At 31.2% G+C, this 19,066-nt stretch overlaps 2 protein-coding genes across 4 annotated transcripts in view; one reads left to right on the forward strand and one right to left on the reverse strand.

Moving 5' to 3' along the window:
* The window catches only part of LOC118182363 (uncharacterized), a 37,217-nt gene extending 28,064 nt beyond the window's left edge, over positions 1-9,153 (reverse strand). Inside the window, exon 1 of one of the 2 annotated variants that reach the window (XM_085819271.1) lies at positions 8,297-9,153. In XM_085819271.1, coding sequence (XP_085675397.1) covers positions 8,297-8,952 — 656 coding nt within the window. In that variant the 5' untranslated portion in view covers positions 8,953-9,153. The remainder of the gene's footprint in view (positions 1-8,296) is intronic. The other variant, XM_035351698.2, reaches the window with a different exon arrangement.
* The window catches only part of LOC118182364 (cytochrome b5-like), a 121,737-nt gene that overhangs the window by 35,071 nt on the left and 67,600 nt on the right, over positions 1-19,066 (forward strand). The gene's annotated exons all lie outside the window — the stretch shown is intronic.

The following is a 19,066-nucleotide window of genomic DNA, read 5'->3' on the forward strand; positions in this document are numbered from 1 at the left end:
AACTTTTAACGTATTTCTCCCGCCTTCTTAGCATGCCTTCGTAGTGTAGTGGTCAGCACACTCGGCGCGTATTCGAGAGGTCCGTGGTTCGAGTCCCAGCGAGATCATTGCTCATTTTTTCACATCTCTTGCTTCAAAATAACCTAATGTCTCTACAGTGGAACTAAAAGCGGTGATGGATAATGATTCTCCACCACCAGGATTCGGTGACTGGGTCCCCTAATTCCCAACAGCCCTTTAAAAGGGGAAGTATATAAGGTATTTCTCCCTCCTTTTTAGCATGCCTTCTTGGTGTAGTGGTCAGCACACTTGGCACGTATTCGAGAGGTCCGTGGTTCGAATCCCGGCGAGGGTATTGCTCATTTTTCATCTCTCTTGCTTTAAAAAAAAACCTACCGTCTCTACAAGCTCAATAACAATAAAGATTTTAACATCAATAAAGCTGCTACTCACAAAACTGTTGTGCGAGATTCTTGGCAAAATAAGAGGTTATTCTCTTTTTTTCCTGATGCACTGATTGCAAAGCAAAACAAAACAAAACAAATTTTTGCGTGTTATGATCACATCTCTAATATCTGCATATCGTGATTTAACCCAAATAACAGACTGATTGGTTTTTTTGAATTAATTCTGTATTGATCCTAATTGGTTTTTTAAGTAATTTATGTGTCTGGATATGATGCTTTGCTTATGATTCTGAGAATAAAAGACAATAATTTTTTTGAACTAAAGAAGGTTTACTAAGGCCCCAGAAAATTCCCTTCTGAAATCTTAGGAACGGTAATCAACTTGATCGTTTTCAATCGGAAAGTATTAATTGATAAGGTGAAGTCCCCTGAGACACACGGTGAAGCCATATTTGAAACGAAAGCAAGCAGCAGGTCTGAAAATGCTGAAATGAATATCTGGTGTCTGCTACATGGCAATGCGCCGTGGACAATTTCGTTTTGGTCAAAAAATTTCTGGCAATGAAACGTATCCCGTTGTCATTTCCCCCCCTGATGTTCATAAGATTTGGAACCTGCACACTCTTTCTCATTTTAAAATGTCACTACACGAAGATAATTATTTTAATTTTATTCATTATAACATTCAAAAGAGTCAGGGGGAAGAAGCTAGAGACGTCAAACAGTGGCTAAATGAACGTGTTGGAACGTGTAACATGGAGACGAGGATTATATGTCGAAGAAACTTTCGATTTTGTACGAACGTAATGATAAAACTTTCTAAACAGCATCTGTGTATATTGATATACAAAGTCTTTTTAAAGCAGCGACTGAAATTAGTAATATATGAATGGTGGAAACTAAACTAAAATTAATAAAAAATCCACCTGAATCCATATAAAAATGCAAATCTTTGTGCTTGAAAACTAATAACGATTCCAAAAAATATTAGAAATGTTTCAAGATTTTTTTAATATAAAATAGTAAGTATTCGATCACTTTTATGATGCCGTGTTTCCACCCAAAAGAGAAGGTATTGATTTTTTAACTTTATCTTACATTTGAGGAAAATATTTTGTATAAAAAGAACATTGAGTAAAAGAACAACTCAACTTTGTTTTATAGTTTCAGTTTAATACATTTAAAACAGTTTGCATTATTTTTAGAAATCAAAAGTATCCGATCGCTTTTGCAAAACATAATATCTTATGTTACTCTGTAAAAAGACCTTTCAATTTTTTAAAACAGGAAACATGAAACATCAACCATATCCTAATCGGGAATGATACTTCAGATGTTAGTTGCGCGTTCTAACCGCTTACACCCTAAGAACGTGTACGGGGCAATGCAAAATTGTTCCTTCTCCGTCTTAAAAAGCGACTGGAGAGAAACCCAGACCCAGTCGACAAACTCCAGGTGGTGATGAATCGCATTTCAGTTCGGGTACTACTATACAGGATCATTAGGTTCTTGAAGAACGAAATGTAAAAAACCATTGTCTATATATAGTCTCTTTAAATCGAAGTACTAATTCTCGTTGTAGAAATTCTGAAGCTGTGATTTTATCATATTAAGAAATTAATTATTTATAATATTAGCAAATTAATGAAAGATTTCTTTTTAATTAATATTGAAAGTATTAATGCTTTATTTTAAACGCTACTGAAATATAAAGTTTATGGAGAAAGATATATAGTTTACTTTTCGAAAGACGTTTGAAACATGAGAGAAATCATTATTGCTGTATATGAAGCAATTTTTGTGTTGCCAAACCTTTTCTGGATTACGCAGTAATTACCTTCTAACATGATATCTTTCGCTGTTGTGAGAAACGATGTTTGTTACTTATGTTATTTTTCGCTTTCCATGATATCCTGAATGAAGAGGCTTTTAAAATAAAAATTTCGTTTTGAAAATATCACACAATATGCGCCTAGTAATTATTTCTTTAATTATTACATCATATTTCTCTATCTAAAAAGCATCGTCTGCAAGAATGAAATCGTTAAGTACGTAATTGAAATTTTTTTCGTTCGATATCAAATGCGTTATTAAATTTTTATTCAAGTTCCTTCATACTAAAAAGAAAAAATGTTTTTGTATTTGATTTTTTTAATTAATTGCCCATGTTTTCAATAATATACAAAATGCACCGTTTTCATAAATTCCTTTCATTAAATATTTCAGATAAATTTAAGGATTTTTGAAGAGAACAATAACAAAAACAGATTGATGCCAGAATTGTAAAACATACTTTAATTCTTCATGGGAAATTTTTGTATTGATTTAATAAAATATATTCTTCAGTGAGAAATAATTTTTAATATTATTTGTTTCTTTGTGCAATTATAAATCATATTTTATAAGATCATATTTTATAAGATTACATTTTTCATTTACAGTTACATTATATTTAATATATTCCTATAAACGTACTTAAAATTCCGAAAATATTTATATGTTATATTTAGTAATGAATATATGGCAATGTTTCATAAAATTTTAAGGACGAAAGATTAAAGAATATTGATGAAAGCTATATCTGGAGTAAAGTCTGTAATTTTTTCAATTTTATATTCTGTTCATTTTATATTTAGTGCTAGTTAAACTTAGTCATTTTGAAAATAATTTGTATGCCATTATGTGTTACACAAAGGATTTCTTTCCTGATTATATGTTTAAAGATTTTAAATTATGTTATTATTATGAATGCTAATATTATAATTAATGATCTTCTAACATTATCGCGTTCTGCAGATAAAGTTATAGAAAATTGCATTAGACATAGTGAAGAAGAGAATAAGTATTTTCAGGACCTTCGGAAACGATTAAAGAAAATATTATTAGGTGAGGCTGTAGACGCAGTAATTCCGAGTTTGTCACCCCTAAAACATACGTTTAGTATTAATAGTAAATGGGCAAAAAAAAATATTTTTATTCCATTTGAAGAATACAAAGCTCATGTGCATTTGCAATCTGATGAACAAAATCACGATTCAGGTCTAGGCGATTCCGTAGGTTCAGAAGTTCATTTAAGTGCGAATATTTGTAATAATATGGATATAAATTCGATTCAAGTTTGTGAAAAAAGGGGATTCCAGCAACAAAACATTAATGAAATTTTTGGAGCTAAAAATACGCGCAATATTAAATTTAGTGATACCATAACTGATGAAGAACGTGCAAATGAAATGACATTTTTTGATATAAATAATAAGACTCATGATGAATTTAGAAAATCTGGAACTGTCAGTGACGCCAAAGAAACAAATGAAGAATTTCAAAATTTGTGTGAAATTGAAACTGTTACGATATCAACCGTAACAACTACAACATATTTTACTACACAAAGTGATGGTATACAAATAGAATCCGAAAACTTTCGAAATATAAATGTTTTCCCTGATCATAAAAATTCTTTCAGAAATGGCTGCATTGTTTCTGGTTCAGCTTCAGAAACAAATACAGTAGAAAACAGTTCTATAAGCATAATTGAAAATGTCAGCTGCAGTTACAATAATCATAATATTATAGAAGTTTCTGCTTTAAATTCTTGTGAAGATTTGGATAGTTCTTGCAATTTGAGCATGGTTTCAGATAATGTTAATGTTTTCATGACTTCAGATGATTACATTTTCAAATGTTCATATGACGTTGAAAATGGTGAAAGTTTGGATTCCAGATGCGTTGGCAACTTGGACTCGAACTTGGGAAATAAAACAGACTGCTGTAAAGTAACTTATCCGACTGTGATAGACTACAAAGAAGCTGAAGACTGTGTACACCATCTTGATAGAAACGTCGAAAATGATTCGGATTATCCATCTGAAAAGGAAATTGGGATCAGTTCAGCTTCCGAATTTATTAACCGATTAAGCAAAAGTATTCATGCAGAGAATGACATTTTAGAATATGATAAAGAGTATGAACTAACTACGGAGCCCATTTCTAGTTTCGTTTCGCAAGAAAAAAATAAGTTGTCGAATCCAAAGTTAAATATTCGAAGGAAAACCTACTTGGTGAATGATTCCAGGAATACATGCATGAATACCGGTCATTTATCATTAAAGAACTGCAGAAAGGAAGAAGATAGTCTTGCGTCACCTTCTGATTCCCAAATCGCTTTTAATGAAATTTGTAACGTAGCAAATAAAAATGAGAAAATATCACAATCGTATGACAAAAATAATTATACCCGAGATTTTAGGACCAAGTTTCCTTCAGTGCCTGATGAACTGACACATTTTCCTATTAAATGTTGCATTAATCATGATCATGATAAGAATGAAGATGAAATTTCACTGACCAAAAAACTGGAGAAAATGAAGATTCCAAATCCAAATTGTAGTTATTCCAATGAATATTTAAAATTTAGTGAGAAAAAGAAGCCAGTTTTTCAGTCTAAATTTGTTTTGAAGGCTGATTCTAATTCGAAGAAGAAATGTGAGGATTTACATATTGGTATATCATCTAATAATGGTGCTAAATCGAACAAAAAAGACCGACATATATCATGCAAATTCAATGCATCCAATAGCGGTTTATTGCAATTCTCAGCTTCAAAAAAATTGCGAAACCGAAAAATCAGAAATATATCATGCAAATTAAATCCATCGGATCTCGCGTTACAGCATTCCTCAGAATTAAAAAGATTGCAATTACAAGAAATGATGAAAGCGAAAAAGGAAAAGAGGGAAGCAAGAACAGAGCGAACTAAGGAAAGGAGAAAACATTTGGAGAAACAAAGAGTAAAAAAACTTCAACAAAGTGAATTGCAAAGACGAAGAAGATTTGAAAAGCATGAAAGCGTGTTGAAAGAGAAAAGAGAAATTTTGAGAAAGAGATCACAGAAGAGAAAGTGCTGCAAGAAAAACAATTCAAAAACCGGCCCAAAATACACTTTTGTTGATAATCTAAATAAGAAAAGCAATTTTAAAACTAATAATGAAACTAATAGCTTTCATGAAAATGAACCAGATTTCTACATTTTAAATGATAATGCTTTTTATGATCCCAAGCTTTTCTTGAATCAGAGTGTAGTTCTTACAGATATCTTTCAAACTTCGTCTAATTCAAAAGAAGGTTAACGAAAACCAAGGCAAGTTCAAATTTCTACAGAAGGAAACGAGAAGCTGAATACTAAATTTCCAGTTAGTTTAGTTGATTTTAATAACGGTTGGTCTAACATGTGGCAGTTTGAACGCATGAATTCTAAAACCATTGGAAATACACGATATAAAAATTTTTAAATGCGATAAGTAACCAGTGCATTTGAAAGAAGTAAAAAAAATAGAAGAAAACATTTAAGAGAAAAGGAATAAGATCTTCCTCCGAAATTCATACCCAAAACTCCGATTGTACAGAAGCTACTGTTTCATCTCCCTTGAGTTCTTCAAGTAAAGCAGGAGATCTTAATTTTTTGCTAAAATATATCGTTGTCCTTGAAGATGCCATGCTCAGTAACTATGAAAAGATTCCTAAATAGTACTACCAAGCTATTTTCTAAATGCAACTGTGAACTATTCTCGAAAATTAGCTCTTGCATATGTTGAAGTAAAGTATGCTTATTAAAAATTATCTACAGAATTTTAATGCGCGTACTTGTTTCCTCTTTATCTAAAAAAATGCTATAGCTGCTGCTTTGTAAAGACTAAATTATATTTTTATTAAATGCAGTGCTTGAAATATTATTTACTAATAATATATAGGTAAATTAATTGTATAATTTGGTTTATATGTAAGATCTTTCGTCACTTTTTCCTTAAAATGTCACCTCAGAAAGGTACCGAAATGTTTTCTTGAGTACCTAGTAGGGTAACCATTCTTTAATAATGAAATTTTACAGTTGATTTACAGCATTTGATGGTTTTTGCTTTCGATTGATAATCACATGATACTTGGTATTTAATTTCCTTTTGATTGATAACCATATAACTTCTAATTCGTGAATTTTGTAAAATAAGATCATTTAAATTGAGCACATTTCTTCTTCGAATTTGTAAAATAAGTTTATTAAATAATACTGCTTTAAAAACTGATTACTATTGCTGGTTGCAAAACAGATTTAGGTACTTAACGTGTTATCTCTCGACCGGCCAAGTAGTATGATTTAACACCAATTATGAATTATAATTTCCTTTAGAGTTTTGTAGTAACGATTAGCGATTGGCGACCATTGCCGAAATTTCCGCCGGCGGTCGACGGAATACTATGTAAGTGCCTTCTGTAATTATGCATGTTATACTGCGAAAACCACGGACGTCATGTTACATATAATACCGTGTAAGAAATGTTATTTTAGTTTTAAACTAACCAGTTTTTTTTCAGGTACTTAACTTTTCTATTTTCCCTCATTTCCATTTCCTGCCGGAATGATATGTCAATTTCGCGTGATGTGCAATGTAGGGAGAAGGATTCTATTTAAGCGGGTGTCTGAATTTCTTTAGATAGAATGTGTTCTGCCATTCGGTCATTGCTATTTTAATTGCCGGTTTGTGTATATCGGTAGTAGGGCTAAGAGTCAACTCCCGATGATTATCTCTGCGCAGCTTCGGCTAATTATTTAACTTAGATTTAGCTTTAATTTTATGTTTATATTTATATTTGGAGTTGCACCCAAAAGTATTGGCTATGTTTGTAAGCACCAGAAGTGCCATCTGTAACTTGTCATTGATAGAGTTTGAACTTAGAAAAGAGTCGCTTCACAGTTCAAGTAAAAATCTGAACAACGAAGTAAATTTAATTTAACTAGAATCTTACGCCTTCTAACTTCTAATCTCATGCTAAGCTGAGGTGGTAATAACAGTATTTTAGCCTTAGAAAAGTGTTTTAAAAATAACTAATTTATTGCATTTGATTAACACACTATCAAAGGGTAGTTTAAAATTAGTTAAAATTCATCCTGAATGGAACTTCTGTTTTATCTAAAATCGCTTATGTATTTCAGGGAAGAGTGATATGTGGCACCTTTACAAGGAAATTATATGTTCTACATGTATTTTTTGAAATGAATGTACTGCGAAGAACCTTTGGAAATAAACTGATTCTAGTTGGTTTTACTTTTAAAAGGAATATTTTTTTAGGTCGATATCAATTTAAAATTGACTTTAAGCTTAATTTGAAGTTCGATGTTGACATTCTTTTCCCAAATACCGAGCTATACTTCATAAAGTTATTTTCAAACGATTATCTAAAAAAATGTTCAAAGAGTGGTAAGTCGTAAGTTTTTAATCAGAAGTTTATGCAATGTTTTTAACCCTTCGAACGCAGTATCCGTGAATAGCACGTTCGCCTTTATATGCGGGGAATGTTCTTATTGCGTCGCAGAAATTGAATTTGACCTGCCACCTGTTTCGGAAGAAGAAAGACCCGAATATTTCTTTTTAATCTTTCATGAATTTTTTACCTGGGGTTATAGGATTGACTATACTTCTTTGTTTTAGCGAGTTTATTGTTAGGATCGATGATGTTTTAATTTAACTGTTAAAACTTAATGCAAAAATGAGATTAAATGTATCTTTATAAAAACTTTCGACATGTTTCCCTCTCCCACGAAGTTCCATTATTTTCCACAAAACCTAAATAAAACTACGATTTCAATTAGCATTATATTACCCAAGTGGCAAAATATACAAAATCAAAAAACGTTTGATGTAAAAATTATTGATACAGAGTTATTAAATTAAGAAAGCAATTATTTAATACATAATTAATGATAGGATAACGTTCAATCAATCACAAACAGCAAATGAAACCAAACTTAAAATGATTTATGAAAAATGTTGGATAATTTAACAAATTGTTGAAAAATATATTTGTATTGAAGAAAATTTTTAAATAAATGCACTTACCATTTACTCATCCAGTTTTTATACTCGTGTGTAGTGGATGAGCTGAGATCCAATGCATCAACGTTCTTACTTGTAGTCCTTGTCGTAGTTTTCGAATACCTTTTATAATCATCCAAGTAGTCATAGCTGTATAAATCATCAGCGGTTCTATAAGTATAGCTGCTGTAAGGGCTAGATCTGTAGTAATAGGTGTGGAAAGGAGTGTTATAAATATATGTAGTAAGAGGAACCCAACGTTCTGTTACTGTCGTCTTCGTTGTTGTTGTCTTCTTAAGATCATTGTCATAATCAGTCGTGATCTTAGATGGAAGCGTTTTGTATTCAGTGTCAGCTGGGAAAGTATAAGGGTCACTTGTAAATTTTGAAGGTCTATATCTTGGCTCAGGAGAAGGGGCCCTCAAGTGATCGTAATAACCTTTTCCATAATCTCTCGTATTTATAGGGGCATATAAGTCGTGCGTTTTTGAAGGTATTGGTTTTGGACCGGTTAATTTCTCTGCAGCAGGAACTCCACCATGAAGGTGAGATCCAGCGAAAGTATGCAGACCGAGATCCCCTCTGTCGGATCTGACATGGGTCTTGGACAATGTACTCCGATATTTCTTCTCAATATCATCCACTCCAGGAGAATGATATGAATAATCGTAAGGGTACATTTTATTCAACGGTTTGTGTTACAGATAACTGTCAAAATTCCTTGCGGCTATCTTTTAAACCGTAGTTCTTAAGTTCGATCTGAGAGAGGTCACAAGGAAGCTCTTTTACGTTGTGTTCTGAGGAGCTGGGTGGTTAGAATAAAAGGAGTCAAAGTGGTGAAGATGTCTACTATTACGAACTGCCCACGCACTGAGTTGAGAGAAGTCGACGGTTTATTTTCAGACCTTCTCCGGTTTTCACTGTCCTTGGAATGGTGCTAACTTTTGGGTGTTTGCCTAGATGCGTCTTAAAGAGACAGCGTTGCACCTTCAGCTGCTAGGCATTTGTCAGATACTAAAATCAGATTAACTTGAATACCGAATTCCGCTCAGCTTTTTCTTTAAGGTCGTCTCGTTGTCGAATGTAGCAGTGTTGGTTTGGCTTCCATCTAGGCAAATGCGGAAATGTTTCTGGTTGTTTTTAGATTTCTAACCAAAGTGCCATAGAAGAGCCTATTGTAAAAACAATTTTGTCCTAAATAAGTTATCGTTAGATTAATATGGAGAAACGTAAAACTTAAACCGTTAAATTTTTAAAAAACTTAGAGTACACTATAGTACTAGAGTAGAGTGTTTAAAGAAACTGGAGTATTAGATAAACTGCTTCTGTTATGTGATACTTAACATACATTTTGGATAAAATGCTATGTTTCTTTCTTTCAGCTTTGAAAGTATATATTCATTGAAAAGTTTAAAATATTCCGAGTTGTTTGCATATACTATAACCAAACTGCATTTGGAAACTACTATTTTACGATAACGCTTGTCATTTTCACTTTAACTAGTTATTTTTCCGCTTCATAAATTTTATATTAAATTACACTTTAGCATATAATATTAAATTACACTTTAGCATATAATATTAAATTACACTTTAGCATATAATATTAAATTACACTTTAGCATATTCAGTAAATTATATTTTTAAAAATATCTCAAGTTTTTTTATCGCCTTCTATAATTAAACATATTTCACATTTTTTTACGACTGTTAGGCGCTTGCTTGTAAATATTATAAACATATTTCAGGTCAGCGAAATATAATATTAAATTACTGATAAATAATCGTTTAGAACCGAGCTAAAAATTTAAGATTGCGCATTATATTTTTCCTGCATTTCAAAATGATATCGTTCATATACGCATTGCATTTCTTTTTGCCAGAACTATGTAGCTGTTGGAAGTCCGTAATTTATATTGCCAGCTGCAATTTCATACTAATCACTGAGAAATTTACAATGCTTAGAACTCATATATCCAGAGTATTTCTACCTTACCTCTGAAATATGCGCTTGCCTCTAACTAACACTGTCAGGTATAAACATTTCGGCCTGAGTGCCTACCAGAATCCCGCTACACGTGGCAAGCGCTGTATGTGAATATCTTCCCCTAATTGTAAATAAATATTTATTATTGAATAAAAATTGTTAAACTCGTAACTAAGTAGATAAGTTTTAAATTTGAGGTTAATGGATTACCGTCCATCCCATAAGGAAACAGAATTACTATTATATTTTATAGTTTGACTGCCGCAGCCGTGGCAATGATTGCAGATGCGCATGGGCCATTCGGACCGACTTATTCATGAAATAGGAAGGATGGCCATGAATCATGCAGTTAGGACTTTTCCATGTTTTTCTCAGACCTTCAAGGAACACAGAATTAAGGCAGAAATTACCTTTAAGCAATTTAACCTTAAATATGATCATCATTTGTAATTAACTGCTTCATTTGTGTTGAATTTTGTACATTTCTTTCATTATTTATTTATTATCAAAAGTACGAGTATTTTCAAAACTTAATTTTGCTGTATATACATAATTTAATGATAAATTGTAATATATAATAATTTTTAATACAATAACTTAAGTGAACTTAACTTTACAGAGCAGGGTTTCTTAAACTTTTTTTCAGTCGCTAATTCCTTTTTGTCACTGAAATTTTTCGCGACCCCCAGGACCCCATAATATTTACAAAAATTTCGTGGGACACCATACGTAATGCACAAATCCGACACACGCGTGAGTGAAACTGTCAATTTTTTCACCTGTACTGTATTGAAATTTTAGGTCATTAACTTTTATTTCTAATTTTAAGACATAGAACAATGTGAAAATTTTAAATAAGTAACAGACGAAATGACAGCGTCACGTGCAAAGCAAAGAAAATGACCGTTTATATTATAAAAAGAATTCGTCGAAACGTTTTCGTTTTTTTGTTTGCATTGTCTTATCTTTATCTATTTTCAGATACATTGTATAAAAATATTTGATAATTGTAAAATTACTATACTAAGTTAAAGAAATGTCAAAACTGCTAAAGTTTTTGGCGATCCCTTGCTGCAGGTACCGTGACCCTGAAGGGGCTCGCGACCCCCAGTTTAAGAAACCCTGGTGTAGAGTATCATTTAATTTTCTAACCAGTTATTTTTAAGTTGGTATAGATCTTTCGCATGAAATCTTATCTCATTTTTCTACCAGAATGCAAATTTCCAGCAAGCACGATATTCAAGTTAGGTAGAAGAAGAAAGTGTTTAAAGGACAATTTTGGGGGTTAAATCAGGGCATGTTCTGCCTGCTCGAAGGCTATGATTTTACTTTGATTCTCTAGCGATTAGAATTCTGAGGCGTTGAGTTTTTATTGTCATTAGGCTTGTCTAAGCCGACTTCAAGTCAGAGCCAGCATGCGCGATAGTTAAACTAGTATTAAGCGATTAGGCTATACTTAAACTCATCAGATTTTAACTTATTCATTACCTTTTCATTTAAGCCAAAAGTGTTGGCTTTTGTAAGCACGAGTTGATGCCGACGGTTAAACTTTATTTGAGTTAATAATAATACAGACATAATTCACCAGACTTAAACGTTGCATACATTTATGATAGCTAATACACGATTTACAACTGTTATATTTTATTGTTAACTTTCATTGTATTATTAATGCAATGAGTTTTGGCAATGTTATAATCAGTTATAATAACTTTCTGATGGTAAATAATTATTAGAATAATATAATATAATTAATAATTATTATGTATATTTTTAATCTCTGAGCTTATTATTACACGCTGCAAGAAAGGAAATTTTTTATAATTTTTTATAATAATTTTACAGTAATAAAAATTATTAACGTTATTTAATTAATAATGATTATCTTACTATAATAAAAAGTAATGACGTTTCTTTTTACTTCCTTGTACGAAGTAAAAAGGAAGTATTGTAATCACGAAACGTTTCAGGCAGCATATTTCAACGAAAATATCCATTTTGACCGCTATCGAATGCAATTTAACGATGCTTTTTGCCTGATATGTATACGTAAGGACAGAATAAAAGACTCGTTTCCTCCAAAAAAATTATAAAATTGCTTTAAAATTAATTCTGAAGAGAATTTTTCGTGTCGTCTGTACGAAAGTATGTACGTACGTGTGTGCGTACGTACGTATCTCGCATAACTCAAAAACGAGTAGCCTCAGAACGTTGAAATTTTGTATATAGGACTGCTATAACATGTAGATGTGCACCTCGTATTTTGGTTGCAATCGGCCGAACCAAACGTATATAAATATTTTTATATATATATCCACTCTGTTATCCGGCTCAGTGATTTCAGTTTCTTTACTCGTATATGTTTGTAAATTGTACAATTTTTGCTTTAAAAATGATTGAATTATGTCGTTTTTATCTTCCGGTTAAGGTTTTTATGCCTTTAGTAAATCTGTATGCAATATTTTTAGAATTATCAACAATTTTAAAGTCGTTTAAGTGCCGCTAAGCCTTTTTTTTATGGCGGCCATTGATTGCTTACATTTGAGACAGCAGACTAGTGGATTTGTTGCCAATCTAGAGAAACTTAGCTTCGCAGCAACAAAGATAACGCCTTCATTTATTATTGCCAATTAAAGCATGCTTAATTCTTTCTGGAATTTTTTCGAGGAAATAAGTGTTTGAGATTTACTTCGTAATTTTTAATATAGATATTTTGAGTTTTTATGTATTTTTGCCTTCTCGCGAAGAGAGAACTGAATTAATTGAATGAGAAATACTCAATCGTCTGTGAAAAACTGTTTCTTTTTTGTTTTGTTTGCTTAATTTCTTTTATACATCATTATAGCTCTATTATAGTATTTGAATAGAACATGTGGCAACGATTAGATAATTGTATTCCTTAAATGATATAAATTTTGTGCATTATGAGTTATGATATGAACGAAATATATACGTTAACTGTTATATAATTATTGGATTATATAACAGTTACTTTGTTTCCGTTATATAATTATTATATAAGTTAACTGTTATATAATTATTAACACTGTTAAGTGAATCTAGCGCCAGAGTGTCGCTATGGTAAACAAATACTAGAGTGAATTTTAAAGAATGCATTTATTCTATTGTGGTTTATGCGCTGTCGGCGAAGTAGATTTAATTCAATCCAATAAGTTTAAATGAAATGCAAAAAAATGTGTATAATTTAATATTCCAATTTAATATTCCAATACAAGGAAGTCATGTGGTGTACACATCAGATTTTTTCATTAGGCCTTTAGTTACGCTCAGAAGTTGTTTTAGGCTGTAAATATCTTGTTCAAACCCTCGATCATTATGTCAAACAAACGAAAAATGACGACTCAGCCATTCCAGCTAAAAACGTTCACAGCACTCGTTCTTGACGTAACTGTGTTTCTAGTTCAATTGTAACATCTCAGCAAATCTGTATGTTTTTTTTTTAATTAAAGAAAGCTAAAAATATAAAGCAGAACAGAAAAAGAAATTACACTAAACGAACTTCAAGAACTTTTATCATATCTGTCTTCTTCAGCAATCATCTTGAATGCATCTGCTTGTCGATGTCTGAACAAACACAATTAAGAGAATTGATCTAATGTAACTTTATCATTGCACCTCACAATGTAATGTTTGTTTGGAATTATTTATGTGTAAAATTATTCTCTCACTTTCTTTGCACTTACTCGAAACGAAAAGCATTAATTTGGTATTAAAATGCTGTGTGACACAGCAGACCCTCCTATTCGAAGTCTAATATTTCTTTATGTTACTCAGAAAAAGTGCATGTGACAAAGAAGAAGAGGAGGAAAAGATGATCTTGGGACAGACTAGTGAAACGTAATGGCGCATTCTTTTCAATAATAATCATTTTAATATTCAATTTAGTTAACTGGAATACCAATAAACATTAATCAACATTTCATAAGTAATTCATTTAATGGCCATGCTTTTTAAAAACTATTATAAAAATAAAAGTTTTTATTCCTGAAATTTTAAATTTAATACTTTGTTTGTTAATCTTTCTTTAAAAACTACTAATAGTTATGGTTTGATAAATTAAGCATCATTTTCAGAGTGCGTTGATCTGAAAAATGTAATTATACATGTCTAAAAAAAGTGTTTTAAATGTTTATTTTTGTTTTACTTTATTTATGTTTTATTTTTATTTATTTATTTATTTATTATTAATATTACTGTATTTTTATTTTTTTATTCCACTAATTTCACTGCCTGAAAAATAGAAAGTATTTCCATATGAAAGAAATATTTATTGTAAAATAAATGTGCAGCTGTGTCTTGAATAATTAAGACTTTAATTCTTTAAGTGCACACTTATCCAGTCAGTGTTAACTTACGATAAAATAATATCCTTAGCATAGATTTAATAACAGCATAGCTTTTAATTACAGATTTTCATCCAAAATTTGCCTACAAATCTACGCTAAAATTCAGTTACTCTCTGAGCTCGTTTAACGGCCAGACTACTACAATGGTTCAAATTTGTTTCCGGACGCTTGTCTTCTAGAAATTTATTTGCATAGATTACAAATGAACCACAGACTCCAAATTTTTCCTAAAATATTATTTTTTCTCTGTTTTAAGGCTGGCATATTACAAAATAAATATCATCAGTAACTCTGATAATAATTTGGACACTTGACAGTTTTGTTTGTCATAATTTTTGTTTTAAATGAAATTACAGCATGTCTATAATTTGAAAGCTTTCTACAAGCGATATCAGTGGTAAAAAAATTGCAGAATTTTGTGGTGAACTTCATGAAGGGATAAGAATATCTTTCCGCGAAAAACAAATTAGCTACAAATAACGTCACCAGAAGGTATTATATTAACAAATAATACATTTAGCCCCATCTTTACAATTTCACAAATTTTATCACAGCAAAACATGTTCCACATGATGGCAATCATTTTCAGCTACCATCTAAAATCGCAAGATGGTATGTTCCACAGTTTACCGAACTCTGTACTGGGAAATGTTCAGCACGTGGCGTGAAACGCTGGGTTAAGATCAGGGATAAAGTTCTTGGATTGTCACGACTTTCCAGACGTTTCAAATGTTTCCAAAGCCCGAAATTGCATGGATTGAAGTCTCAAAGTGTTTCAAATATGCAAAACATATTTGATGGTAAAGCAGTGAACTGTTTTTGATGTATTAAAACGATAAAAATTGAGAGGAACTGTTTAAAATGCATTGAAGTCTAGATTACATCCCAAGCCACGACAAAAAAATCAGTTATTTATGCTATAAATAATTAAGCAAAACCCGAAGGTGAACTGTGAAACTTTCAGGGAATCTAAAAAAACGGTTTGCAATAAAATTTAAGCGCGAAACTGTTAGAAAAGTTATTAGAGCATACTATTAGAATGGGGGATCAGCAAGAGGAAAATTGTTTGTCAACAAGAAAATAATAAAAATACACATGATGTTCGCAAAATCCATGGCAAGTAAAGATTTGTCATATCTAAATAACAATATATATACAAACGAGTCCAAATTTGATATATTTGGGTCAGATGAATGAATTGATGCGAAGCGATAGCCGAATGAAGAATTTAATTTGAAAAATATATTGCCTCTTCTTAAGCATGAAAGTGGAAGCATAATGGTTTAGGTAGGTTTTACTGCCTCTGGGATGAGAAATTTACTTTTAATTTAAAGTAATATGAATTAGTGTAAATATACAAATATCCTTAATAAAAAACTGAAAGCATCTGCAAAAGAACTTACAGCATGCAAAATACATTTAAGCTGTATGAGGATGACGATTCAGCTCTGAATCTTTGTTCGTGGTTATTTAACAACTGTCCTGATTTTAACCAAACTCCTGCATATCTTTCGGACTTAAATCCTATCGACCGTATCATGGAGTGAGTTGGAGAAAATAACAAGTAAACATTACATTTCTATGAAAGCCTTATTTAAAGAAATAAAAGTTAAAGGATATCAACGAAGTACTGTATATCCTGTTATTTTCGTCTTCGTAAATATAAAGTGCGCATTCAAAGTTTCCGAATACTTACGTGAGTTCTTTTTCACAACATTTTGAATAAACTGTTTTTTTAACAAAACCACTTTGAATAATTTTTTTTCAAAACAAGCAAGTTTTGAAATATATGATCAATAATGTGTGTGGGGAAAAAATGTCATTTCGCTAATATTTAGTAGCTGATATTCGCAAATAAAACTGAAAAACACAGGCGTCTGAAAACGAGTGTGAGCCACTGTTAGAATTCATTTATTATTAAAGAAGGCACGAAACTCTTTTTATTAATTCATCTTAAATAACCTACTAATTGAATGCTGTCGTGATGACGTTAGTTGAGGTTTTGTTGAGGCAACTTCTAAGAATGTTTCTGTTGAAACAGCTGTCGTAAATTATCAATTATCTGAGAAAATATGCCTGTTTTGTTTGATTTTGACGTAATCGGATGTTTTGGTCTAACTCAGTCGATATTTTAATGCAAAACCAGGAATTAACTTTTCTCACTTTATCAACAAATGAAATTCTTCAAGAAGTACTAAATCAGTAACTAAAAATGCTTTCGCATTTTTTACCATTGGCCAGCATAGATCATCATCTTGCTAAATTCTTTATTATTTGAAGTGAAAAAATTATATAACTTTTCCTAGATATCACAGTAGTTTCCGTCGTATAAGTAAACGTTGTCTGGCGTATTCGAAATAACTTCGACTTAAATTTCGTCACACTATTTTCCGTTTTTATGAAAACTCAGCTATAAAATAAGTGTTTTATCTCTCTCTTTAGCTTTAAAGGCTGAATATGTACAAGTGTTATTGTTCTTACGTAAAATAGTATTTTTGAGAGATATGTAGAAACTGCCTGTCAAAACTAAGGTATCAAAAATGGCTTATACTTTTAGATTTTTTGTTCAAATTATTCCACTTAATGCAAAAATGTGCATATATTTAGATTTTAGTATAAAGTAAACCTCAGTTTCTCCGTACTTGGAAACCTGATGTATAAAAAAAGAACAGAAATGAAAGAATCGTATCTTTAGGTCAAGATTGTAAACGAAGTAGGAAGATAACGAAATAAATGAGATAAGTAAAGTAGAACAAAACACAGCGTTCGCAGATTTTTGTTGCTCTGAATGATGCATGCGAATAGTTGTGCTCTTTACTTTTAAATTAGTTCATCTAGTTAATTAAATAAATATTTCTGTGTGTCATAAAGAAATTAATTTATGTTTATTTTTTTTACTTTTGGGTAAATCTTCTTGACAGTGCTATAATTGCATTCTTATTATAACAAATTGTTATTTTATTTTTTGCTGAATTTGATGATGACCGCACCAATTATTGACAAGTCTAATCAAGGTAAATAATCCCTGGTATATTTTAAACATTTTTTTCCTTTTCGTTTTACTTTAGTTTCCAGTTCAGTAGATTACTAGATAAATTTCATTTGGTTGGAATTTTTCTTTTTCTTCTATCTTCATCAATTCCCGAAAAGAAATTATCAAAACATTTGTTTAAGTCTGAACATCTGACTTAGGTTAAATCTTGATTTTTTTAAATGCTTTTGAATTCGTGGTGATGGTAAAAAATGTTTGTTCTTATTGCCATTTGCGTTTATGTTTCATTCGACTTATGAAAACCCTTTTATGAATAAGATAAAAAAATATTTATTTTTAAATATCAATTTCATAATTTTTCCGCTTTACAGATAAATAGGTCTTATAACACTAGCGTACACGTAACAAACGTGAAGAGCTATGAAGATAATTAAAATAACATGATGAGAGGAGTCATACAGCAATAGCCAGTGGATTAGAATAATATATATATTATATGATGTACATGACTATAAAATGAATCTCTCTCTATATATATGCATAGGCCCACCAGCGGCCGAGCAGTAAAGTCGCTGAACACTGGCAGTTCGGTCCGAGGTTCGAATCCCGCGAACCGGCTGGCTGCATGGGCATTTTCGTGGTTTTCCCCATGTGTAACGTGTATACGAGCCAGTCTCCCTTAGAAAGTCCTCCAAGAAGGCATTCCTCCTCTTAGGCAGATAGCCCTCGAGGCTTTGCCATAATCACACACACGCACTATATATATTATATTCATTTTTTGCATATAATTATTGATATGTTTTAGATCATGTATAAAGTCTTTTGTGGCATTTAGTTTAGCAATCCTTAGTCGTACACATGTCCAATCCAGTTACAAAATGCTTTAAATAACGCAAATATTCATGTTATGATATTCGGAAATTTCAAAAATCAATTTTGTAAATATTACGAAGGCTAACTTCTCATGTAATATATTATATTGATTCCTATAGTTATATTTAGTAAATGTTAATGCTCATTACAAAAAAAAAAATGAATGCAAAATACTTCAATAGGTAAAACGTTGACTGGTATATTTATTTCCCAAAGTTTGGATTTTTAATATTCTTTTCGGGTTTTTTAATGGGTCGATTAAAAGATAATTAAGAGTATTTGGAATTTGGCCCTTTAATGGCATTGAATGATATTCTTTTTTAACTATCTAGTATGTAACAATATTCTTTAACTTGTTCATTTTTATATATATGGTATGCTAAAAGCATTTTATACAAGCTATGGGTTTTCAAATATTAGAAATACCTTATGAATATTATCATGCTGTTTTATTATTTTAAAAGCTTATAAAAATATTTTTCACTTTTTAAATAATGCAAATAATTTTACGATTTGGATACGTGCCAATGCTGAATTGTCTAGAACATGAATTCTGTAAGATTCTGTTGAATACG

The sequence above is a fragment of the Stegodyphus dumicola genome, chromosome 6 (assembly GCF_044657685.1).
Source record: "Stegodyphus dumicola isolate Sdum_Otavi_A_Nest chromosome 6, ASM4465768v1".
Classification (NCBI taxonomy): domain Eukaryota; kingdom Metazoa; phylum Arthropoda; class Arachnida; order Araneae; family Eresidae; genus Stegodyphus; species Stegodyphus dumicola.